Below are 26,890 nucleotides of genomic sequence, written 5' to 3' on the forward strand. Positions count from 1 at the left end.
GACATAGTTGATTTACATTCTTTCATGGGCTCTTACCTCACTGCACATCAGTAACACAGTTCATGGTCCAGTATGTGTTCACAAACAACACTTTGAGTAGTTTTGCTTCTAGATCTTTTGTAGGAAGCATACCTCTTTTGTTAGATCTTATGTTCTTAGGTTAAAGGTCATCAAACTGCAGCCTGTGGGGCCAAATCCACTCTCCTTCTGCATTGTAAATAAAGTTTTGTGGATTACAGCCACACCCTTTCATTTTAGTATTACCTATGGTTGCTTTCCCACTTCAGTGGTGAAGTTAAGTAGTTGGGGGAGAGACCATATAGCCCACAAAGCCTGAAATATTTACTATCTCTTAAGAAAAAGTTTGCTGATTGCTACCCTAGATGATGTGGTCTGATTCTAGTTAATTTATTATTATAAACATTCATATAGCACCAAGGAAATATAGTCAGATTAACCAGAAATCTCTGAAGTGTATGATGAAACATATTGTCTCTCTGTAGATCTAAACACCATCTGTCACTGTCTGTGAAGAGACTTTGGCAGTACCTGGTGAAGCAGGAAGAAATTCAAGAAACCTTTATCAGAAATATATTCACAAAGAAAAGGTGTCTAAATGAGGTCTGTATAAATTAAAACTTGTTTGCTATTTTATTATTAAAGTCTTTTGTATTTTTAACTATAAAGAATAAGTTGCATTTTACAGACTTTTAAAAACTCATTGTTTATGTCATAAACATGTATTATGTAGTTAATACATAGAAAAAGAGAGGGTCAGTATTTTCCTAACCAATTTAATTTAAAGTAACTAATTCAGATGTGTTTGGGACTTTTATTTCCCAAAAAGATACTGTTTGACTTAAGATTTTTTGTCTTGTTTCCTGGTTTTGAGTTGTCATGATTACCATTTTAAGAGGCAAAGTGGAAATTTCCCATCATTTTCATGTGATAAAGTTTATCTTATAAGTTTCATTGAAACTAGGTTTGTATACTGCAAACATTTCAAATATATACATTTTCCTTTTTTTGTATTGATTATACTTCTTAGTAAAATTTTGCAGACTGAAATAAATTTATAATTATACTGTAATTGGTTGATTATACCTTGATGTTATTATCATAAAGATTATTTTTCTCATTTAGTTCAGTGCTACTAGTAAGTCCAGTTTGAAGATATGGGGAACCTGTACTGGAATATAAATTAACATATTGCCTCTTTCTTTGAAATAGTTTTGCTATTAAAAAGTTTTGGATAAATTAAACAGTGGACTTAGTGATGCAGTTAATTCCTTATCTTCTCATGGATCAGTAACAAAGAGTTCAAGACTGGCGGCTGGTTTGTGGATCACACTTTGAGAAGGACTGAACTAATCTAAAAGCAAGCTTTGCAGTTGTTGAAGTGGGAGGAGAAAAGGAAGATATTTCAGTTGGAAAAATAAGGAAATAGAACAGCTTCTTAATAGACAAGTTAGCAAAAAGCAAGATGGCATCTAACCTTATTGAAAAAGGAAAATTACATATATCTCATTGTCTCTCAGTTTAAGAACTAATTTGTAAGAGGCAACTGCATGTGTTATTATTTACTATTTGCCTGATTGTGTAAATATATTTGAATAGCCAAGTCAGGAAACAAAATATATAGTGTTCTTGCTAATAACTTAGAAGACTTCTGACATGTGTACCTTAGTATAACATTGAAATCTAGGCAAACAATAGATACAATTAGATATAATACAAATTAATGTATTTCTTTTTAACCTTATGTCAGATATATCTTAAATATTTAGTATATGAATTCCCTTTAAAACAGTTTAAGAAATTTTTTTGATAAATAAAATTAAAAATGAATGTGCTAAAAAAATGAATGTGCTAGATAAGAGTGTCAGAGTAACTATAATATGTTTACTGCTGAGGTAATGTTTCTTATTTTAAATATACCTTTGCCTAAAATAATTTATTACAAGTTAAAGCATCCTGATAATGGTATATGAAGCACTGCTGCATTCTGTACAAATGGCATGTTTACTCTGCTTGTTATTACTTCTTTGATTTCTTTGATGTGCCGTGTAATATGAACATGCAAATATGGCATAGTAATTTCAAGTACAAAATCATTTTTTAAAAACCGTTGCCGTATTTGATTAATATAGTTATGAAGATAAAAACATTTCTCCACTGCTGATATACTTAGTGCATTTGGGAAATGAAATCATTCTCAAAACAAACAAAACAAAACTAGTTTACCACTGGATTGTCTAGTTGAATCAGGAAATAGAGTCATTAAGGAAATAGAGGAGCATAACCAAGCCAGAATGCATATGGAGGGATAATGGATAAATGAGTACAACTATTCCTGTTAAATTCCTCTGCTGTTTTATTCTTAGTTTTCTTAGGAGTTTCATGATATCTTAAGAAAATTTTAGTTATTTTTGTATTGTAATTATTTTAATCAGAAGCATGAATATGAATGTTGCACTGAATGTTTTATAGCTATCATTAAGCTAAATATTTTCTCCGATTTTAGTTTTTTTAAATCTCTAAAATGAATATGATTTACAGTACTTTGATTAGCAGAACTTAACTTATATAAAACCTGGCGTGATTAATGGTAGTTATTAGAAATTATTTGTTACTACTTTGTTGTTTTATTCTTGATGATAGTGACATTTTGATAAAGGAAATATGAAAAGAAAAATTTTATGTAGTAAAACATAGATTAGATGGAATTAAATAAAATATTAACTTTATAGAGTTGGTACAAAGTTATTTAATCTTTACTGGAAAGTTGACTAGCCTTTTTGTGGTATTAACAAAATTACCTTCCATCTCTCTGCTTTATAAAATGATGATTATACTTAAATAGTTGAGCCCAAGTCCCTGACTTTTCAGATGGTTAGGAAATATTAACAGATGTGTGACAGGCCTTGAATTTTCAGTGGGAGATGTTGGAGAGTATTTTGAGAGTGCTGTTTTATTTATTCCTTTACATGTTTGGAAATGAAATTTTCTTCATCTGACATTAAAATCCTGGTGTATCCTCAGTTCTTTTCTTTTCGTATATAATGTAGTTTGCTGGCACATGCATTTTTAAAATAGAAGTTCTTTCCTGTTTGTGCTTATTTGGAAGTAAAGTATAGATAGCTGCAAATAGACTATATCTGAATCATAACCAACAACAAAAAAAATGCTTGGCAGCTGTCATTTTTATCCCCAATTCCTTTTTCTGTTTTTTTTTTTTCCATTTTCTGAGAACTAAAGATCTTGAACCATCTCTTTCTTTAACAAGTGCTAATATCCCCTTTTAAAAATGATATGTGTCTCCAAGCATTTTATTGACTGTTTCTGGCTAAATCAAGAGAAGGAGAGAATTAGAAACCTAGGAATCAAAAATTTTCTAATCAGGAGGTCTTCCTTGAGGAATGAGGTATCATAATGGAGACAAGGCTTAATAGTGTGTAAGAGAGCAATTTTACTTTAATTTTCAGTTGATAGTACTCTGGCACTAGTAGCTCTGAAATTTGTAGTATAAAGTACTTTGGGCTCAATCTTGCTTTAATGTCAACGTTTCAAATGAGTTAAGTGGGTAAAAATTTCTTAAGAAATAGAATAAAATTTATAGTGATAGTTAAGGAGTTCCGACGGATTAAGTTTTCCCCAAACCCCAATCATGCATCCCCACACATGCTTCTTTTAAAATATATGAAATTAAAAAAATAATAACTCAGTCCAGTGTTGTTTTTTAGTAAATTTAGTTAAAAATAAAATTAAAAAAAATATCCCCAGTATTTTGCATGTTACATCTCATCCTTACTCTTTGTCATGTGGTTATTCTTTCTTGATGAAGTCATTAGAGGACAGCTGTGAAACCATCAAAAATTCTATGATGGAGGAGCCAAACATCAATAAGGTACAAAATATCATTCAACTGAAATTAGAAATTGCATTCTTTAACAAGAAAAACAAAGTGTTTGCATTTTAGTTTTGGACTGGACTTTGTTTCTAATGCAATTAAATTACTATTCCCTCAAATTATTCTTTTTTTAACAAGTTAAATATTGCAATCATAAAAATTGTTTCTGTTTTGTTATTAAGACAATGCAGTTTTAAAGGGAGTTGAATGTATCCTGTTTTGGCTGCAGATTTTTCTGAGTAAATAAAACTAAGGTTCTTAATAAAATGTAATTACAGTAGGTATTATAGAAGTATAGTAGTATTGTTCTGTTTCTGCAAGTATCACTTTTGAAGATAAAATTCTCTCCTATGATGTAAATTACTTGAAATATATCAAATACTATTATGTAGCCTTTGTTTTACTGGTATCAGTAGCATATAGCACATTGCCTTATGCATAGTAACTACTCAGAGTACTTGAGAATAAGAGCAGAAAGGATGAGAATTTGTACAATCATAAAATAACTCCCAGATGTTCTGTGATCAGACATTCAAATACAACTTTTAGTAGGTTGGTATTTAATTTATATGTTTCATATTCTTATTTTAAGACAATCTCAACAGAGTAATTTTTAGGGGAATGATTTTTCAAAATATTTTTTTTGAAGCTACTAATTTCCACTTCTTTTTCTTTCCCAAAGGATTCTATGCAATTAATTTAAAAAGACTGATTTGATATAAAGTGTATATTGTAACTAAAACTTTGGCAAAGTAAATATATGCCGTCCATACTTAACTTTGGAAATTTCTAATGGCCTTCAGAAGTTTTGAGGGAACGTAATTCAGACTTTTAATCAGTTAACAATATTCTTTGCCTGGGTACTCATTAATTATTATAGTCTATACATTAGCATGAATTCTTATCCTAAGACTTTTCTTTTGACAGATTTTATAAAATGTTAATAATCAGAATGTTGTATTTCTGTAGTCATCACACTACATCAAAAGGCAGTCATTCTGTTTGGTTAACATCATAACAATTTTTGGCCAGAATTTTCCAAGCCATCTGCTACAGTTTTATTTTAAACAGGTTTGTTAGGTATACCTGACTTAAAGTAACTGCACATATTTATTAAAGTGTAGAGTTTGGTCAACTTTGACATATGTATACATTGGTGAAGCCATCATCACAATCAAGATAATGAATATATCCATCAACCTCAAAACTTTAATTCCTTCCTTGCTTCTCCCTTCCTAACTTTGCCCTGTTTCTCTCAGACAACTACCAATTTGCTTCCTGACATTACTGATTAGTTTGCATTTTCTTGAATTTTATGTAAATAGAATCATACAATATGTCTTTTTTTCTCTGTGTCCTTTCTCTTAGCATAATTATTTTGAAATTCTTCCATATTGTTTATTTCAGTAGTTCATTCATTTTTATCACTGAATTATATTCATTTTATGGCTATACCACAGTTTGTTTGTCCATTTACCTGTTGATGAACACTAGAGCTGTTACCATTTTGGGGCTATTTCAAATAAGACTACTTATCATATTCATGCACAGGTTTCTTTGTATGGGCATATGCTTTCATTTCTCTTGTGTAGATGCCTGGGAATGGAACGACTGAATCATAGTGTAGGTGTATGGTTAACTTTTTAAGGAACTGCTTAAGTATTTTCCATTGTACCATTTTACATTCTCAGCGACAGTATATGAAATCAGTTGCTTAACATTCTCACCAACACTTAGTATGGTCAGCCTTTTTATTTTAGCCATTCTAGTAGATGTGTACTGGTAGTTTGTTATGGATTTAATTTGCATTAAGCATCTTAATCATGTGCTTATTTGCCATTTGTGTAACTTTTTGGTTGAAGTGTCTTTTCAGATGTTGTGTCTGTTTTTATAGGGTTGTATGTTTGCTTAGTTGAGTTTCAACAGTTCCTTATGTATTTTAAATACAAATTAGATATGTGATTTTAAAATATTTCCTCTTAGATGATTTCTTGTCTTTTCATTCTCTTTACAAGTTCTTTTAAACTGCAGACGTTCTTTTTCTTTCTTTTTTTTTTTTGCGGTACGCGGGCCTCTCGCTGTTGTGGCCTCTCCTGTTGCGGAGCTCAGGCTCCAGATGCGCAGGCTCAGCGGCCATGGCTCATGGGCCCAGCCGCTCCGCGGCATGTGGGAATCCTCCCGGACTAGGACACGAACCCGTGTCCCCTGCATTGGCAGGCGGACTCTCAACCACTGCGCCACCAGGGAAGCCCCAGAAGTTCTTAATTGATATATTGGAGCTCATCAAAATTTGTTCTGTGTATGGATTTTCTTTCTATAAGAATTTTGCCTAACCTAACGTCACAAAGATTTTCTCCTGCTTTGTTGATGTTTTATAGTCATGGTTAGACCTATGACCCAGTTTCAGTTAATTTTTTAATACGGTGTGAAGTATGTATTGTAGTTACTTTTTTTTTTAAATCTGTGTATCAGTTGTCCCACCACTTTGATTATCCTTTCCTCCACTGCATTGCTTTTCTCTCTTAAAAAGTCAGTTGACATATATCTGGAAGTTTATTTCTGGACTCTGTTTTGGACCATTGATCTATTTGTTTATCTTTATGCTAATACCCTACTATCTTACTGCACTAACTAGAACTTCCAGTCTAGTATTGAATAGAAATGGTGAAAACAGACATTTTTATCTTGTTCCTGATCTTGGGGAGGAAGCATGCAGTCTTTTGTCATCAAGTATGATGTTATCTGTAAGGTTTTTTTAGAGGCCCTTCATAAGACTGAAGAAGTTTCTTTCTTTCTTCAGGTTGTTGAGAGTTTTTAATCAGGCATGGATGTTGGAATTTGTCAAATGCTTTTTTTTTTTCTCCTGTTGAGATGATCATATGGTTTTTCTGCTTTGAGTCTGTTTAATATGGCTAAGTAGATTGATGGCTTTGTTTGATGTTAAATCAAGTTTGCATTCCCAGGGTAAGAACCATATGGTCATGATGTGGTATATTTTTAATATATTATTAGATTCGATCTGTTAAAATTTTTGCTAAGAATTTTTGTACCTATGTTTATGAAAGATACTGGTTTTTAGTTTCTTTTAATGTTTTTGGGTTTTTTGTTTTATCTTTGTTTTTTTTCGTGTGTGTGTGTGTGTGTGTGTGTGTGTGTGTGTGTTTTAACAAATGCTGGCCTCACAGAGTGAGTTGGAAAATGTTCTATCCTTTTTAATTGTTTGGAAGAATTTGTGTAGAATCAGTATTATTTCTTCTTTAAGTGTTTGGTAGAATTCACCAGAGAAATTTTCTGGGCCTGGAGTTTTTAAATCTACAACTTCAGTTTCTTTCTTTAACAGATATAGAGCAGTTCAGGTTTTCAGTTTCTTCTTGAGTGAGCTTTTGGTAGTCCATACCTTTCAAGAAATTTATCTGCTTCATTTCCGTTGTCATATTTATTGATGTAAAGTTATGCATAATATTCCCTTATCCTTTTAATACACAGTAGAATCCGTGGTGTTATTACCTCTCATTTCTCTGCTATAATCTTGAAAACAAAATTATTTCTTAGTATTTATATTCCCTAATATTTTGGGTATTGGTGTCATTTTATATTCATCTGACTGCTTCCCATTTCTTTCTAGTATGCCTTTGATAGTCTTTAGATCTCATCTTCATGTTCGTTTTATTATATCATTAGAGTAGTGCTGAAGTACTCCAGGCATACAGCTTTATATTGTAGAAAGTCTTAGTAACTGAAAACAACTAATGAGACCTGGAGTACAGCTTTTCTATAGACCTGTTCTGTGACACCGAGCTCATTCCACCCTTGAAGTCTTATTTACTAAATGAGAGTTGATAGTTTTAAACATGCTGTTGCTTTAATTGAAATAGTAGTAGAATCCTGGATTTAGTCTGTTAGTACTATACCCTTCTTCACTCCTAAGGGAAGCTTTGTGGAACCCAGACACTATTCAGATCAGTTTCCACATAAGATTTCCTTTTTTAAAAATTTTGGTAAAATATATATATAAAATTTATCAGTTTAATCATTTTGAGTATACAGTTCAGTAACATTAAGTACATTCACATGGTTTTGCAACCATCACTACCATCCGTCCCCAGAACTTCTTCATCTCCCTAAACTGAAACTCTTTACCCATTAAACAGTAGTTCTCCATTTCTGCCACTCCTCCCCCCAGCCCCTGCCAATTACCATTTTACGTTCTGTCTATGAATTTTGCTTCCCTAGATACCTATATAAGTGGAATCGTACAATATTTGTACTTTTGTGACTGGCTTATTTCATTTAGTATAACACCTTCAAGGTTCATCCATTTCGTAGCATGTTTCAGAATTTCCTTTCTTTTCAAGGTTAAATAATATTCCATTATGTATATATAGCATTTCGTTTATCCATTCAGCTATTAATGGACATTTGGGTTGTATCAGTCTTTTGACTATTGTGGGTAGTACTGCTGTGAACATTGGTATACAAATATCTATTCCAGTCTCTGCTTTCAGTTCTTTGTGTATTTACCGTGAAGTGGAATTCCTGGATCATATGATAATTCTTTACTTTTTTTTTTTTTTGAATTTTATTTTAGTTTTTTTACAGCAGGTTCTTATTAGTCATCAGTTTTATACACATCAGTGTATACATGTCAACCACAATTGTCCTGTTTACTTTTTTTATCTGTTTAATCTCATAAAAACTCTTTTAGCATTCATATTTGGGTTTTTTTCCCTCATTTATCCAGCCCAATCACATTTTATAAGCATGACTTGAAACCTTATATTAAGATGACCTTTAAGACCATATTCATTGTGATTTTTTTTAACATCTTTATTGAAGTATAATTGCTCTACAATGGTGTGTTAGTTTCTGCCTTACAACAAAGTGAATCAGCTATACACACACACATATCCCAACATCTCCCCCCTCCTGTGTCTCCCTCCCTCCCACCCTCCCCATCACACCCCCCAGGCGGCCACAGAGCACTGAGCTGATCTCTCTGTGCTATGCGGCTGCTTCCCACTAGCTATCTGTTTTACATTTGGTAGTGTACAGATGTCCATGCCACTCTCTCACTTTGTGCCAGCTTACCCTTACCCCTCCCCGTATCCTCAAGTCCATTTTCTAGTAGGTCTGCGTCTTTATTCCCATCTTGCCCCTAGGTTCTTCATGACGATTTTCTGTTTGTTTGTTTTAGATTCCATATATATGTGTTAGCATACAGTATTTGTCTTTCTCTTTCTGACTTACTTCACTGTGTATGACAGACTCTAGGTCCATCCACCTCATTACAAATAGCTCAATTTCATTTCTTTTAATGGCTGAGTAATATTCCATTGTATATATGTGCCACATCTCCTTTATCCATTCATCTGTCGATGGACACTTAGGTTGTTTCCATCTCCTGGCTATTGTAAGTAGAGCTGCAATGAACATTTTGGTACATGACTCTTTTTGAATTATGGTTTTCTCAGGGTATATGCCCCGTAGTGGGATTGCTGGGTCATATGGTAGTTCTATTTGTAGTTTTTTAAGGAACCTCCATACTGTTCTCCATAATGGCTATACCAATTCACATTCCCACCAGCAGTGCAAGAGTGTTCCCTTTTCTCCACACCCTCTCCAGCATTTATTGTTTCTAGATTTTTTGATGATGGCCATTCTGACTGGTGTGAGATGATATCTCATTGTAGTTTTGATTTGTATTTCTCTAATGATTAATGATGTTGAGCATTCTTTCATGTGTTTGTTGGCAGGCTGTATATCTTCTTTGGAGACATGTCTATTTAGGTCTTCTGCCCATTTTTGGATTGGGTTGTTTGTTTTTTTGTTATTGAGCTGCATGAGCTTCTTGTAAATTTTGGAGATTAATCCTTTATCAGTTGCTTCATTTGCAAATATTTTCTCCCATTCTGAGGGTTGTCTTTTGGTCTTGTTTGTGGTTTCCTTTGCTGTGCAAAAGCTTTGAAGTTTCATTAGGTCCCATTTGTTTATTTTTATTTCCATTTCTCTAGGAGGTGGGTCAAAAAGGATCTTGCTGTGATTTATGTCATAGAGTGTTCTGCCTATGTTTTCCTCTAAGAGTTTGATAGATTCTGACCTTACATTTAGGTCTTTAATCCATTTTGAGCTTATTTTTGTGTATGGTGTTAGGGAGTGATCTAATCTCATACTTTTACAGGTACCTGTCCAGTTTTCCCAGCACCACTTATTGAAGAGGCTGTCCTTTCTCCACTGTACATTCCTGCCTCCTTTATCACAGATAAGGTGACCATATGTGTGTCGGTTTATCTCTGGGCTTTCTATCCTGTTCCATTGATCTATATTTCTGTTTTTGTGCCAGTACCATAGTGTCTTGATTACTGTAGCTTTGTAGTATAGTCTGAAGTCAGGGAGCCTGATTCCTCCAGCTCTGTTTTTCATTCTCAAGATTGCTTTGGCTATTCAGTGTCTTTTGTGTTTCCATACAAATTATAATTCTTAATTCTCTCCAGCCCTGCTCATTTCATGAAGTCCAGACTTGCATATATAATCTATTAGTTACCTCCCCCTCAATGTCAAAACATAGAATTTTCTGTCTTCCCCTAATCCCAACCTAAACCTATTCTTTCCTTCACTTTTGTCTCAGTATCATTTTTTGAGAACGGTCTGAAAACTGGGAGTCACCCTTGCTTCCTCTCTTTTACTCACTACTGTAGTCTCAGCCCATTTCCAAAATTTATCCTAATGCTAACCACTTAATCAGTACCACCATTCCTACTCCTCTAATCAAATACACCGCTGCCTCTTACTTCAGCTACTGTAGTTGCCTCTTAACTAGTTTCCTGGCAGCCAGTCTCACGCCCCTTATGTTTTGTCCCACAACATCCAGAATTATCAAAACCCTCCAATGGTTTTCTAACCTTAAAATAAAATCTGAATTCTTTATTATGGCTTTTAAGGCCCCATGCAAGCTAAACTGTGCCTACTTCTCCAAATTCATCTCCTACAACTTACGATTGTTTTCAAAATTGAATATGCATAAACTCTTGATGCCAAACACCATTCCTTCTACCCCACCCCACCCCCTTTAATTGATTCTCACACAGATCTTCTTGGGACCGCACTATTGAGAAACAATGTTTTAGTAAATCTAGATAATGAAAGGACAGGAATGTATTCCCACACTGAAGAAGCGTTTATGAAGTTCATGCTTTCCTCTCTGTGAGTGTAAAGTTTGAAGAAGTGCTGCCGGTGAAACTGAAATTTTCCACCCACCCATTCATTACCAGCAAATAGCATATCCCTCTATTCCATGGAAATATCATTTGTCTTTATTTCCAATTTCTTCAACACCCAGTAGTGGACCCTTAATGTACTTTAGATACCAGGCAGATAGGTGGTTAAGTTGGGATTTTGGTCATGAAATTACAGAATTTGACTTAGACATTCTTACTGGATGATGGACCTCAACCAGAACTAAGACTTTATTTAGAAAAGAAGTTGACTTCTCAAATCAACCTAAATGCTGGTACGAGCAGTGAAATTCTTTCATGTTTGTTATCCAGTTGCATTTAAGATTAGAGTATATTTGACATCTTTACATCCAGTGACTATGAGTTTTGATTGCATATGGTTATTTTGGTTTGATTATGTCTCTTTCAACTTTGCAAATGAACTGTCATCTTAGTTGCCATTTTTAAAAATACTGCTCACCCTACTCAGTTCTGTGGTCAAACAATGGATGGGGATTGGTGATATTTTATCTAAATTTTCCAGGAAGTAAATTTGTTTTCTGATTTCAAATTAATAACTTCTGCACTGCACAATGAGTTGTGAAACAATTTATAATAATTCATTTTAAAGGTTGAAGGTTAGGATAAAATAAAATGAAACAAAATAGTACGTTAAGTAACATCTCCAACTCTTAACAATTGCCTCTTCATTTTACCTCTGTTTATTTTAGTAAATGTTGATTTTATACAGTACTCTCTTCTGAGTTGAAAGGTGTATATACCTTCTGTGGGGTAAGCAAAAGGTCAAATAATATTTCCCTTGTCCAAAGTATATTGAATTATGGTTTATTCAGCTATTAAAATGATTACTGACTTGGGCAAATTACTATGCCTTTCCGGATTTCAGAGTCCTTTAATAAATTAAAAGTTATTTTAGATAAAGAGTCAGTAAAATATATTCAGCTGGCTGTGTCCTACTTGTTCTTCTGTAGGCCATGAGCTAAGAATGGTTTTTATATTTTTGAAAGGTTGTTTTAAAAAAGAATATGCAACATAATTCTTTACTGGTCTGCAAAACCTAAGATATTTACCTTCTGACCTTTTAATATTAAAATATTTAAAATATCAAAGGATTATAATACTACGAAACGCGGTAAACTTATCTTAACGTTAATAATTAGAATGTCTTAAAGTTAACTTATTGCAGCTTAAGAACATAAGCAGTTAATGAAGTTGTATATCAATGATCTTTTTATATGTGAAAAAGCAAATTTGAAAAGATGTAAATTCCTCTTGCCAAATTTTGTTTTAGAAATAAGTAACATGTAAAATAGTACCTTTGGATTTGAAATACCTGAAAAGTTTCTTAATTTATGCAAGTATTAAATGAAAGACTGACATACATTATGTTTTTTCATTTACTAAAATCACTGTATTTTTGTATTTTCTTTCCCTCCATTTAGATAGAAGCAGATTCGGGATATCCTGGAGGTAAAGCAAGAATTATTCATAAGGAATCTGATATAATTACTGCCTTTGCTGTTAATAAAGTAAGTACATAGACATTTTTCTTTTCTTTGATTAAGTATTCATAGTTGGAGAATGTCTCCTGTTCTGTCAGTTTATTCAGTAGCAGTGTTTCCCTTTCCCAGAGCTACTTTCTACTCCTTAAATTGCAATGTGAATACATTTTTTATTTTATAAAATGATTATATTGTTTGATAATTTATTTGATCTTGGATATATAGCAGATAAAATGTTTTATTACTACACAGAGAGAGGTCTCAAGTATTTATATATGCAGTTGCCTTTAGAATTTATTTATTTTATTTTATTTTTATTTTTTGGCATGCGGGATCTTAGTTCCCCGACCAGGGATCGAACCCATGCCCCTTGCAGTGGAAGCACAGAATATTAACCACTGGACCGTCAGGGAAGTCCCCCTGCCTTTAGAATTTATGCAACACATGCAGCTAATCCAAAGAAAATGTTTCCTGTTTTCTTTATATGAATATGTTGAATGTGATTCTTCGTATAGATCAAAATTAAGCTTATATGTGACTCACAGAAATTCTCCCTCTTTGACTTTCAGCTATAATAGCTGCCCAACTAGAGTGTTTTCTTTGTATTCCTTAGCTTTCTTACTCAATATCCTCCTTAGAGGTGTCTATAAGCTACTTACAGAAGAGGTAGCCTTCGGTACAGTGGTCCAAGGTTGAAATTTATCTTAGTCATTTTCCCCTCCTATCTTCCCTAATTGCCTTACTGCAAAATGTATAGGGACTTCTAGTTGATTCTTCATCTTCCTATGCTATGTCTGTCTTTTTTTTTGCCCTCACCGTGCGGCTTGTGGGATCTTAGTTCCCTGACCAGGGATTGAACCCACACCCTCAGCAGTGAAAGCGCAGAGTCTTACCCACTGGACCACTGGGGAATTCCCTATGCCTGTCTTTTCTTTGATTTCACCGAGATAGATCCTTTGTCATTCTGTCCTCATCTTTACCTGTGTTCTTCATCTCATATTCCTCATAGACTCTCCCTAACAGTGACTAGTTCTGTTCATAGCAGGCAAGTTTGGGATTCGCCCCTTAGCCAGGCAGTTCTCATGATGTAGTATCTATATAATATGATATATACATATTACACAATACAAATATAAAATTATTATTTACACTCAACAAGTCAGTTCCTTCCCCTGAAGAAAATAAGGTTTTAATATTTTGTGCTATAAAACAGACTAGCTTTTTTCTCTTACTTGGATATATTATATAAGTAAATAGTAATGAACAGTCATATACAAAGTCTCCTGTTGACTCTGTAAGAGTGTACTTGTTTAATTTTTATTTCTTCAAATATATTGTTTTTACATCTTTGTTAAATTTGTGGCTAAGAAATATCCTTTGCTTTAAATTGCAGTAATTTAAAATGCTGATGAGATTGAACTTTTCCCCATTTGTTTAGTTGTGAATTATCTGTGTCAAGAATGATCTGAGATTTTCCCCTGCATTCAATGGAACAAGTTAACTTTCACAGTTTAATGGATACTGTTAGAAGACACAAGACCAGAGACAAAGGACAGTTTATTACTAATAGCAAAAACTAGAATGTTAGCATTTTTGCTCTGGTTCCCTGAGGTACAGTTCCCACAAAGGGACAGCAAGAAGGCCAATGATACCCAAATCTTTTCTAATGTACATTAAGCTTATCTGCCTTTTGATCTGGAGGGAGAGACTATAGCTATATAGACATCCTGGCAATAATACCGTGAAACAAAGGCAGTCATTGGCTAACTCACAAGACATACAAAAGTGGAGAGTCCCATGGAGAATTACCTTCCAACAGTCTAGTTAATATCCTTTTCCCACATATCTCTGGGGTCTCAGTTTTTTCTTATTAGTTTGTATTTAGCATTTTACATAATGGAAATACTAATCCTGTTTTCTTTTTGCTGTCAATATCTTTTCATTTTCTGTTTTAGAGATACATGTTTTAAATTTGTAGATGTTTAAAATTTTCTATCATTTAGTCTGACCAACTTTTCATTTATGATTTTTTCTGACATACTTCCCTCACTCTTCTTCACCTCTTCTTTGTGACCCTTTCCCAAATTCTGTTTGTCTTGCCTAAGATTGAAAGGCTTTAGGTGAAAGTGATACCATCTTATTTGAATAATTCACCATTATTTCTTTAGTTTGGAGTTCCTTATCTCCCTTACCTTTCCTTACCTCCCAGGGCCCCTATATTGTTCAACATCTCACTCCACATTTCTGAACTGTGCAAACCTTAAGGAGATTGTACCATTCTAGTAGACTAGAGAGACAGTGCTGGGAGAAGAAATGAAGTGGCATGTGCATTTCCATTTATAGCTGACTTTCTGTTGAATGCTCTGGAATTCTTAGAATATAAACATATCTCCAAGCTCAAGCTGATGATTATTTCACTCAAAGTTATTTATTAAAATTAATTTAAAATATTTGTGAAAATACTATTTATTCTATACCTTAAAGTTATCATTTCTAGAGGCTGTTTTGTAGTCTCCATTTTCAAAAGTAGCGCATATACATGTTACGCATTTTTATTTAAAAAGTACTGTATGATTTATTTTTCAGGCGAATAGAAACTGCATAGCAATTGCTTCAAGCCATGATGTTCAAGAACTAGATGTTTCTGGAATTCTGGCTACACAGATCTATACTTGGGTAGATGATGATATAGAAATGGAAACCAAAGGGTACCCTTATACTTTGTTTTTATTTGGTGACATTGCAGTACGAATAATGAAATCCACAGAACTATACCTTTCAAATGATTTTTTAAAGGAATAGTCCTAGATTGTAAGCAAAGTGGAAATTGATACGCTAAAGAGTAAAGAAGGGGTGGCTGGAGCTTTAAAGAAGGGAATCGAGGGTTAGAAGAGAATAGGTGAAGGGATCTGAAATTGTTCACGTACGAAATTATTGTCTGTAAGTTGAGAGTTCAGAGCTGAAGAAAATTAATTTTAAAGGGAAATACAAAGTCATATGTTAGAGCTTTCAGGTATAACAGAAGAAATGAAGAACTGATGGGTTGCTTTCATTCTGGCTGATATTCCTTTGTAGGTCAGAAGATTTCTTGGTTATACATGCTCGTGATGATTTAACAGCTGTGCAGGGTACAACCCCATACACACATAGCAATCCTGGTACTCCAATTAACATGCCATGGCTTGGTAGTACACAGACTGGCAGAGGAGCATCAGTGGTATGTAAAGTTAAACATATTTGTGTATAAATGTCCTGTTTTTCTCTCTAACTTAATAGATAAAAGATGATGTAAATTTTTTTTTTTTTTTTTTTTGTGGTATGGGGGCCTCTCACTGTTGTGGCCTCTCCCGTTGCGGAGCACAGGCTCTGGATGCGCAGGCTCAGTGGCCATGGCTAACGGGCCTAGCCACTCCGCGGCATGTGGGATCTTCCTGGACCGGGGCACGAACCTGTGTCCCCTGCATTGGCAGGCGGACTCAACCACTGCGCCACCAGGGAAGCCCTAAATATTTTTTTTTAATTCTTAATTTTTTTAATAAGTCATACTTGTTGGAAATTATAAATTTTGATTTGAAGAATAATATGTTTTCATTTGAAAAGGGTAACAAAAATTATTTTAAATAAATAATTGAAAATACAAAGAGCTATATTTTAAGTAATAATTATTTGGAACCAAATTAGGCCTCAGCAAACTATGGCCTATGGGTCAAATCCTGCCTACTACCTGTTGTATCGACAACATGCTAAGAATGGTGTTTGCATTTTTCAGCTGTTGAAAAAAAATCAAAAGAAGAATGGTATTCTGTGACACATGAAAATTATATGAAATTCAGATTTTATTGTCTATAAATAAAGTTTTATTGGAACATAGCCACACTCATTTTTTTAATATTTTGTTTATGGATGCTTTCACATTACAGTGGTAGGATTGAGTATCTGAGCAGAGACTATATGCCCATAGAGTCCAAAACATTTATTATCTAATTCTTTATGAAAAAGGTTTGCCAACCCCTAGTCTAGATAATATTTTTAAATGGTTATCAACTAATAACTGTTAGTTGATGCTGAGACAAATAAATTTTTCTTTTTTTGAACAAATAAAAATGATATAAATTTTTTTTAATTTAAGCAAAATATAATATGCAGATGAACTGAAACAGAATTTTTCTGTAGTAATGGAGGATCTTCTTGAGCCCTTATTACCTAAGCTGTGATCCATGTTTATACCCACATGAGATTCCTTTGTTGACACTTAGGGTATAGGAATTCATACACAGAACCAAAGAAACCCAGCACCAGCAGTTCTTTCCATGGCTTTCTAGGTGGTAGGTGGTTTTTGTAAGGGTAATTATTTAAATAAAGGCTCAGTCATCTTTAATAATACCTGATAATATTTTATACTTAATGCAGTTCCTTTATCACTCATATAACCTTATTATTGTTTGAGATATCTGTTGTAGCTGTTGTAATTACTCCTACTTAGCATTCTTTAGATGAAGCTTGAGATCCAGAAAGGTCAAGGAATTTAACTCAGGTCACTATCTCAAATTTGTGGTAGAGCTTGTGTTAAAGCCCTCCATTCCCCTTCACTCATTGATTTCAGGTAGGAGTGTTTTAAGTATTAAGAATTTGAAAAGCAATCTAGTGATTATTCAAAAGAAAAGAGTTGGTCATTAATAGTTAAATTTTTTCCAATGGACAGATACATTAAAATTCATTTGTAAAACCTACTGATATTATTATCTTTTAAAGAACTTAAAGAGAATATACAAAATATACAAAAAGAAATAATAAGCACTTTTTCCAACTCCATTTTCAGAGAATATGATACAATTCTTCCTGTAACAGCTTTCTTTCTGGTCTCTCTGCTTCTATACTGCTCCCTCTGTTTTATACACAGCAGGCAGAGTTGCTTTTTTCTAAAAGATCATTCAGGTTATCACTCCAATGCTTAAGACTTGAAGATTTCCCAGTACAGCTTTAAATCAAGTCCTTAACATGGCCTCTAAGGCCCTATGTGATTTAAACTCTGCCAGCCTCTGCAGCAGCATCTCCCTTGTTTCCACACCTGATTCTCTTTGCTCTGGTCACACTGGCCTTCTTTCTGTCACTTGAGCACATCAAGCTCAGAGCCTTTACCTTGTTTTCTGCTTGAAATACTCTTCTTCTGTTTACCATTCAGATCTCAACTCAAATTCCCAGAGATTTCCCTTGCTTCCTTAGCAAAGGTATCTGCTGCTCCCTACACTACTGCCAGTCACACTGTTATCTCATTTGATCATCATATTATCCCATTTTATCATCTCATCAGTTTGGAAATTATCTATTCATTATTTGGTTGTCTTTTTTTATACCCTCTGCAATGCAAGCTCTTTGAGAGATTATGTTATGCCTGCCTTATATATTGATGATCTCTAAGTAGAATAGATCTCTAAGTAGAACATTTAGTAGGTGCTCAGAAAATATTTGTTTATTCTCCAGAGTATTATAATATGGAAATTTACCATTGTTATTCCTCTTAGGACTGAATTTTCTTCCTATTTAAATGTTAGAAGGACATCTTTTTTAGTTGGGGTCATTGTGGTTTGTAAACATAAGTATTGGGATTATCCCACTCCATCCTCAGGAAAAAGACACCAATATAATAAGGTGGTTCCTTTTTATATGGATCTTCTAAAATAATTAATGATTTCTTTCCTTTATAATATTCTACATATGCTTTCAGAAACTTATTTAACTTTCTTTTATTTTTTTACTCATGATTTTCCTTTGATGCTCTTACCAGAAAAAAAATGATAATTAAAAGAAAGAACAGGAATCTTTAGACTTTTTCTAAATTAAGAGTGGCAAGGGATTTAAACATGAAGTTTACTAAACAGAAGTAACATTCAGAAGGTTGTTTTTTGTGTGTAGAGAATTTGATCAAAATTTTCTTAATCCTATTATTTTATTAAATTATGAATGCTAATGAATACTAGTTATGACCAATTTCTGCTGTTTTGGAGTATAACTGCAGCCATATATATCTTTCAGTGTTTCTATCCCTCACTGATTCTGCTGGCCTAGTTCCTTCCCTCCCTCCCAAATCCCCACTTTACTTACAGCTTTAGGCTAATTGAACAATTTAAAATCCAAAAGAACAGTAACAACAAAATATACATGAACTGGTGCTACAAACTTAGGATAACCTATAACTATAGTTAGAGTTATAAGTAGGAAATAGTCTATAAATTAAAATTATCCCTTTAATTTCACATATTTAGTTTACTCTTATTTGACAGGCTATGTAAATCATTCAAAGCATAATTTTAAAATGGGTAAATAAATAGTTCCAAACTATCAGTTAAAAATTTATACAGTTTTCTGTTTACCTCTTTTTTTTTTTTTTTCACATGCTTCTGCCTGTCTTTTTAACCTTATACTATTCAGGATTGTTCCAATAAATTTAATGGGATAAGAAAAGAATTGGCAAGAAAGGAGGTAAGACTAAATTCTTGAGGTGAATTTGTTCTTAGATACTAGGTAATGATGCAGAAAATGTATGTACACTTAAATGTTAGAGAGCTGAGCTATTAAATTTCATTTCTGTTACCATGTTTAGTATTTTTAGCACCCATTACAATAGTTATGGAATCATGTAAAAATAAATAAATGTTATTTGAATCTCCTGTCACAATTTAAATTTTTAATACTACTTTTTATTGTAACTGTAAAAGAATGATTTTTCTTTGTTAACAGATGATTAAGAAAGCCATTAATAATGTCAGAAGAATGACTTCTCATCCATCTCTTCCTTACTGTAAGTTGATAATAATTAGCCATTATTTTAAGGAATTTAAAGGAAACTTTTAGTTTCAATTGAAAGATAGTCAACACTTTATTTTTTTTGTAGGGAATGTTTGCTAGCAAGTAAAATCACTTCAAAATTGGGTAAAAATAGAAAAAGTGATTTTCCTGAATTAATAGAGAAGGCTAACTTAACATGTAAATTTTTAGCATTTTGACTTGAATATTTCTGTTATCACATTTTATTTTTGAACATTTTGCACATTGTTAAATTGTAGTTGATAATTATTGTTTTAATAATTGGATCACTCCCTTTTTTATTACATAGAACAGAACCGTATCTGGGTCACTTGTAGCCTCCTCATAATCAGTTTGTATTTTATTAACATTTTGTCAGTTTGTCTTTTATCAGATACACTAATAGTAAGTATAGGAAATGGTTATTACTACATTCTTACATTCTAAGGCAGGATATATTTATTTTTAGTTAATCTTCCTAGGAATCTCAAAAGTTTTTCTTCCTTTAACAAAGATTTAACGGGGAATTTATTGGAAGTATTGAAGCAGAGAAAAAATAATAGAGACAACTTTAACTGGTGGGTTGGAATCAGTATTCATATTGGCATGTGTGTATTCCAGGTTTTTTTTAATATAATTTTTAAGTAGTGCCCTTCATCAAATTGTCCTACTACACAGTAACAAAAATAGTGAAAATAGTGCATGTTAATTAAAAGGTACTCATGTCCTTCCAATTTAATAACCTATAAAAAAATCGTACCACCTTTTTTATGAGAGATGTTTTGATAAAATAGGAGTGGCAAAACGAGTGTTCTTTTCTACCTAATTATAATAAGTCTGTAAGCATCTATTATCAAAGTTATATACCAATGTCTAATAAAATAGGAGTGGCAAAACGAGTGTTCTTTACTACCTAATTATAATAAGCGCTGTAAGTATCTATTATCAAAGTTATATACCAATGTCTAATAAAAGGGTTGAAGAGAACCATATATTTAAGATGAAGAGGGTAACTTCTGTTACTTATGCTAGAGGTATAAAATAATATTGAAAATTAGCCTGTTTCCACTACATCAAATTTATTCAACACTAGAAGTATATGTTTTCTATCCACAAGTCTAGTGTAAAGTAAGAACTAAAAACAATCATGAAGCATATAGAGGAAGGAGTCAAAGGTGTTTTATTTACAAAGCTTAAATAATATTAATCCTGCAGTAAGAAAATTTGGCATTGTTTAAAATCTATTCTTACTCTATACAATAGGGTTTAGAAGTTTCCTGAAATATTGAAGGGATTTCATTATTTCTCAGTCCCAAAGCATGTATCATGACAGGTGACTAGTTTATAAATAGGCTCTACGTCAAGCCCATAAATTTAAATAAAATAATCCCTAGCTTCAAAGGCAATTAATGGACTTATTTTCAGAGTTATTATGTAATATCATGTAACTTCTGTCTTGCAGTAAGTACTTTCTCTGTTCAGAGAAGAACTACTGTAACTGGCAGATAAGAGACTTGAAAAATTAAATGCTAATTAAATTAATCACTGAAATTTTTTTACAGTATATTTTTTCATGTCATGAACAAGTCTCACAGATAGTAATTTAGTTCAACAATAGGCTCCTTTCATGTACTGGAAATGTTTTGAAACAAGTTTTTAAAAAATTTTACTCTGAATTACAGATACCTCAAAATAGTTCCTTCCTTCCTTTGGAATAGATTTTTAAAAAATCTTAGTCATTGTAAACCAAAACTTTTGGACTTCTACTCCAGGGAAGTTTTTTAGAAGTTAATCTAATAGGTTGAACTGAAATAGAAATGTAAGTCTTAAAAGGAAAGCCTCATTTCAAAAACAAAAAATGAATATATTAAGATTTTTAAGGTTGCATTTAACTCTTTCGTTACATGTATATGATGTAACAGACTTTACTTACTAATAAGGAATATTTGCTCAGACAACCTGGTTATAGGAACGTTTGTGGGTTTTTTTGTTTGTTTTTGTTTTTTAAAGAATTAATTTTTGGCCACATTGGGTCTTCGTTGCTGCGCATGGGCTTTCTCTAGTTGTGACGAGCGGGGGCTACTCTTCGTTGCGATGCACGGGCTTCTCATTGCAGTGGCTTCTCTTGTTGCAGAGCACAGGCTCTAGGCACGCGGGCTTCAGTAGTTGTGTTGCACGGGCTCAGTAGTTGTGGCACGCGGTCTCTAGAGTACAGGCTCAGTAGTTGTGGTGCATGGGCTTAGTTGCTCTGCGGCATGTGGGATCTTCCCAGACCAGGGATCGAACCCGTGTCCCCTGCATTGGCAGGCAGATTCTTATCCACTGTGCCACCAGTGAAGTCATGGAACCTTCGTTTTTTTAAGTTTTAGTTTATAAGGTTTTAAGAGTGTTTCATTTTACATGTGAGCTACTAATAATTAGGGATTTTTTTCAAATAAATAAAACCATAAATAATAGAAAAATTTGAGTGGTTTTTAAATGCATCTAGTCCAATTTATTTTTTTTGATTAAGCTGGGCAAGACTATAGAGGAGAGGGAGGGTAGAATTAACATCCCTAGTCTCAAGAAATTCTACCCACCCTTCCATCCCAGCCCAGTGTTAAAACATGTCAAAACAGTTGAAGCTCCTTTTTTTTAAATACTTGGATATGAATGAGGGAAAATTGACTAATGTATGACCAGCAATGTGCTAGATACTTTACTTTTACATACATTAATATAATTTCTCACTACCTCTGTACCACATTAATACTGATAACTATTCTTAATGTAGATTTGGCCCTATATGTTAGGCATATTTCTGAATGATTTATATGAATTATCTCATTTACTTCTCAGAACTGTCCAGTGACTTATATATCATTAATGATATATATCACTATTATAGTGGCTTATATACCTTTTACTAGAAGGAAATAGGCTCAGGGAGATTAAGTAAGTTTCCTAGTAACACACAATTAGTAAATGGTAAAGTAAAAAATTTAATAATTGCTTAGTTTGTTCATATTCCTTAATGAAACAGATAACATATATTTGAGATATCAGATCAGACAATAACTATTAGAAATGATTTTTTTAGCATGACTTTCAAGACCTTGTACAATCTTTTTTTCAGAGAAAAATGCATAAATTTAAACATCAGTAGTATGACTGATAAGAATTGGCTGTTAAAAATCCCAAGATTTTATACTGCTGAACTGAATGAATAAGCATTTTCGGAACTCTAATGGAAAACTGATGAATTCATAAAAGTGCTAACAAAAGATCAAGATGAAAAAAAATTAATTACATGGGACTGAGTGAACTGATGAGGATGATTATAATTTTTGTGACTTTCTGTTTCAATAAAAAAAAAACCCACAAGGACTCAGAATCAAAAAATATACAAATCAATTTTCAGAATCAAAAAATATACAAATCAATATACAAAGTAAAGGAGCTGTTACTGTGGAGGATTACTGGACTGAATGTCAATATTATATGACATAGTATGAGTGTGTTTCGTGTTTGGTAATTGCAGTCATTGTTGCTTTTGTTGTGGTCATCCATTTACAATGCTTGGTGTCAGTTTATTTATCTCTTGTAAAAATAAAATACAGTGTGTGTGTGTGAAAAAAAAAACCCAAGTTTTTTTTTTTAAATACAGTTGACTTATTAAAGTGTTGTGTTCGTCTCAGGTGTACAACATACTGATTCAGTATTTTTATACATTACAAAATGATCACCATGATAAGTCTAGTTACCATCTGTCACCATACAAAGTTAAGTAACTCCAAGAATTTGATTCTTTATCATAAACGTTATCTACTAAAGGCTGTTAAAACGTAACTGAGATAATTTCAAAAGGAAATAAAGTTTATAGAGGTCTGATTTAATTGCTTCTGTTGTTTTGTGTGAGGATATGTTCTGTCAGTTGAAAGAACACCATGTAATCATCTGTTTTTAAGATTGAGAGTATTCAAGTGAAATTTCATACAAAGGTAAATTCATGTGAATTGACTATGATTCATTTCTTAGGTATTTCTTCCGTAAAGATTTTCACATTGGATTAAAAGATAAATTTGCCAAAGATTCCTGAAATAAATTTGCAATTTTTTCCCTCTTATAATGCAGATCTGACAGGAGCTCAAGATGGAAGTGTGAGAATGTTCGAATGGGGCCATTCTCAACAAATAACCTGTTTCCGATCTGGTGGCAATTCAAGAGTTACAAGAATGAGATTTAACTATCAAGGAAATAAGGTAGTATATAAAAATGTAAATAGGGAAAATGGTTTGATTTCATTAAGGGTTTATGAATATTACTCATTTGGGTTTCTGAAGAGAACAGCTCAATGAGCTAATGGTGAAGTATTAATCCATCTTATATGAATTCTTTTTAAAGAAATTCCTCTCAAAACTTAAATTCACTTGGTTCTTCCTGGAAAGACATTATATACATTTCCATTAAAATTCTCTTATATGATGCTTAAGGACCAAATGATTATAGGACCATCTTATATTACACATTTTTTATTAAATACATCTGCTTACTTTACCCTCTGGGACCTACTCAAAGTATGGTCAAGTACCAAGTAGTAAGTAACATCTGGGAGTTGATTAGAAATGCAGGTTATTGACTCTAGTCCAGACCTATCAAATCACCATCTGCATTTTAGCCAGATACTCTTGTGATTTGTATACAACATTAAAGTTTTGAGAAGCACTGCTCTAGAACAGGGTGTTAGAACAGGGTGTTAACAAACTACGGCCTAGCCACCTGTTTTGTAAATAAAGTTATATTGGAACACACCTAACCCATTCATTATTTGTTTTCTATGATTGTTTTCCCAGTACTGCAACAGAGTTCAGGAGAACAAAGACTGTAGCTGGCAAGCCTAAAATATTTACTATATGGGCCTTTTAATAAAAGTTTGCCAACCTGGCTCTTACCAGCTTCACTTCCCGTAATCCTCCTTTCCTCAAACTGCCTCTCTCTGCTCCTCCTATCTTACTAGCACTTTAAACAACTACTGAAGGGGAAATCAGCCTGCTCTTTGTCTTCAGGGCCATGCTTCACTAAAAACATTCACACAGGCCCTAGCTGATGGTTCATCTTGCCTTTCGTTTTCCCTCAACCTCCAAACCTTCCACCCTCCTTACGTGTTACTTGTGTCATGGTGTGCTGCAACCTTTTTGCCTGCCACATTTATCAGATGGCTCTTATCATTTCACAGAAGTCAGTGATAATTTTTCATGTAGTTATGAAACAAAATTGAGAGCTTATAATTTCTTAATACCAATTAGCAACATTCTTTGCTCCTTAATGGGAAATTAAGGGGATTTAATCTAAAAGCCTTTAGAATTCTACTGTACTTTCAGCTGTATAACCTATCCATACCACTTATGTGCTCATATTTTTCCACTTTGGTTTGTCAATGTTACATTGTTCCTAACTAATCTCTGTACTTCGACCCTGTCTCTCTAATGCATTCTTCATGTTGTCAACAAAGTTATATAACAAATAGCGTAGGGAATTCCCTGGTGGTTCAGTGGTTAGGATTCACGTGCTTTCAGTGCCGAGGGCGCGGGTTTGATCCCTGGTCCGGGAACTAAGATTCCACAAGCTGTGCGGTGTAGCCATAAAAGAAAAAAGAACAAATAACATAATTATATAACTACCCTATAGGTGAGATCATATTGTCCTTTTCAAGAACCTGCAGCCTCCTCATTTTATCCAAAAGCCCATATTCTTTAGTGTGGCATTCAAGTCCTTCTACACTCGGAGTTATTTTATAGATTTTACACTCACTACAACCTTCTATATAGGCTATTTTAAGTCACAACAAACTTCCTTATTGTCTTCCCAAGTCTCTTTGACAGGCAGTCAGCTTACTGTTGATTCACCTTAGCCATGATGGTGCCCAAGAGCACGACACCTAAGTGTGCTATCTCCCTTAGTAGGGAAGCCTACTGGAGTAATTGGAACAGATAACTCATACTACAGTGTATCACAGTAATGCTGATCATTTTGTCAAAAGTCATTGGACATTGCAGAAAAACCAAGAGGATAAAAGGGAGCATTTAGCAGAAAAAAATGACCTGTGAGGAATAACTCCTTGGATTTAGGAAGATCCTACATTGTAAAACAAGAATGGGATTTTATGAACCAAAGGCAGTAGAACAGTAAAGAATTTTTAGAAGTTAAAAACATATGATTCCCCAAAATTAGGAGTAGAGGAACTACTGATTACAAGGGCTGAATAGCAGAATTGAAGTATTTGAAAATCAAGTTTGTGACTGGGAGGTACAAATTTGGAATTTATTCCATGGTGAAAATAACCCAAGAAGTAAATTGAGACTAGACCCAGGAAAATTTATAAAAGAAATTTAAAAGATGTATCAGAAGAAGAAAAAAGGTGATGGAAGAGAAACATTATATTAAAAGGAATAATAAAATAAAAACTTCCCCGAAGCAAAACATGGAATTTTAGAAAAAGAAGCACCTACCAAGTACTAAGCAGAAGTATTGAGAAACAGCACGTGCCTAGACACAGCCTGATTATTTGATTTTTGTTTTTTTTAACTGAAGGATAAAGAGAGCTTCTAGAAAGGAGTAGGGGTAAAAATGATTGCTTACAACCTCTCTACCCCCCTATCTAAAATTAATGGCATTGGCCTCCTCAAAAATAGAGGTTACAAATAGACAATAGAACAGTATTCACAGAATTCTGATGGATAAGGAATGGGGTTGATGTCTGTCCAAACTGTCATTTATATTTGGTGGCAAAATAAACACATTTTTAAGTATGCAGAGAATTAGCACATTCCATATACCCTTTCTGAAGAACGTACCTAAACCTACTCTAGAAAACATAGGATAAACCACAGAAAGGATAAACATCAGAAAAATATCTGTAACAAAAATAGTAAACAATGGATTAATATTCCTACTATTAGTCCTATCAGTCAGTTTTGTAAGAAGACAATGAAAAAGAAGACAAAGAATGAACAATTTACCAAAAAAACAAAACCCTATGCATGGCCAATAACCCTCACTAATAACTGAAGAAATGCACATTAAAAGACTTTATTTCTGATAATCAACAAATATTATAATTTTGTAGTACGCAGTATTGACTAATGTGTAAGAAAAATGGGTGTGTAAATTGATATTACCACTTAGGATTTAATTTTGGCTTCACCTACCAATTTTAAATGATGCCCTTTGACAGAGCTTTTTCTTTTCTAGATGTCTGTCCTATATAAATACTCAGAGGTGTATATGCAAGAATGTTCAAAACAGTACTTTTTATTATAGGAAAAATTGAAAATTCTATAAGGAAAAGCTTTAAAAAGTTACAGTGCAACTATATAGTGTAATACTGCACAGCACAAGAATGAGGTAGATTTATAGATACCAATGTGAAAAAATGGCTATAATAAGTAAAAAATGTAACTGTA

At 33.3% G+C, this 26,890-nt stretch overlaps 1 protein-coding gene across 5 annotated transcripts in view; it reads left to right on the forward strand.

Moving 5' to 3' along the window:
- DMXL1 (Dmx like 1) overlaps positions 1–26,890 on the forward strand; it is a 262,636-nt gene that overhangs the window by 90,443 nt on the left and 145,303 nt on the right. For 3 of the 5 annotated variants that reach the window (XM_067731511.1, XM_067731506.1, XM_067731509.1), the window contains 7 exons: positions 504–621; positions 3,845–3,907; positions 12,585–12,671; positions 15,231–15,352; positions 15,720–15,861; positions 19,383–19,443; positions 23,562–23,689. In XM_067731511.1, the coding sequence (XP_067587612.1) occupies positions 504–621; positions 3,845–3,907; positions 12,585–12,671; positions 15,231–15,352; positions 15,720–15,861; positions 19,383–19,443; positions 23,562–23,689 (721 nt within the window). The remainder of the gene's footprint in view (positions 1–503; positions 622–3,844; positions 3,908–12,584; positions 12,672–15,230; positions 15,353–15,719; positions 15,862–19,382; positions 19,444–23,561; positions 23,690–26,890) is intronic. The other 2 variants (XM_067731507.1, XM_067731510.1) reach the window with 1 other exon arrangement.

The sequence above is a fragment of the Pseudorca crassidens genome, chromosome 3 (genome assembly GCF_039906515.1).
Source record: "Pseudorca crassidens isolate mPseCra1 chromosome 3, mPseCra1.hap1, whole genome shotgun sequence".
In the NCBI taxonomy this organism is placed as follows: Eukaryota; Metazoa; Chordata; class Mammalia; order Artiodactyla; family Delphinidae; genus Pseudorca; species Pseudorca crassidens.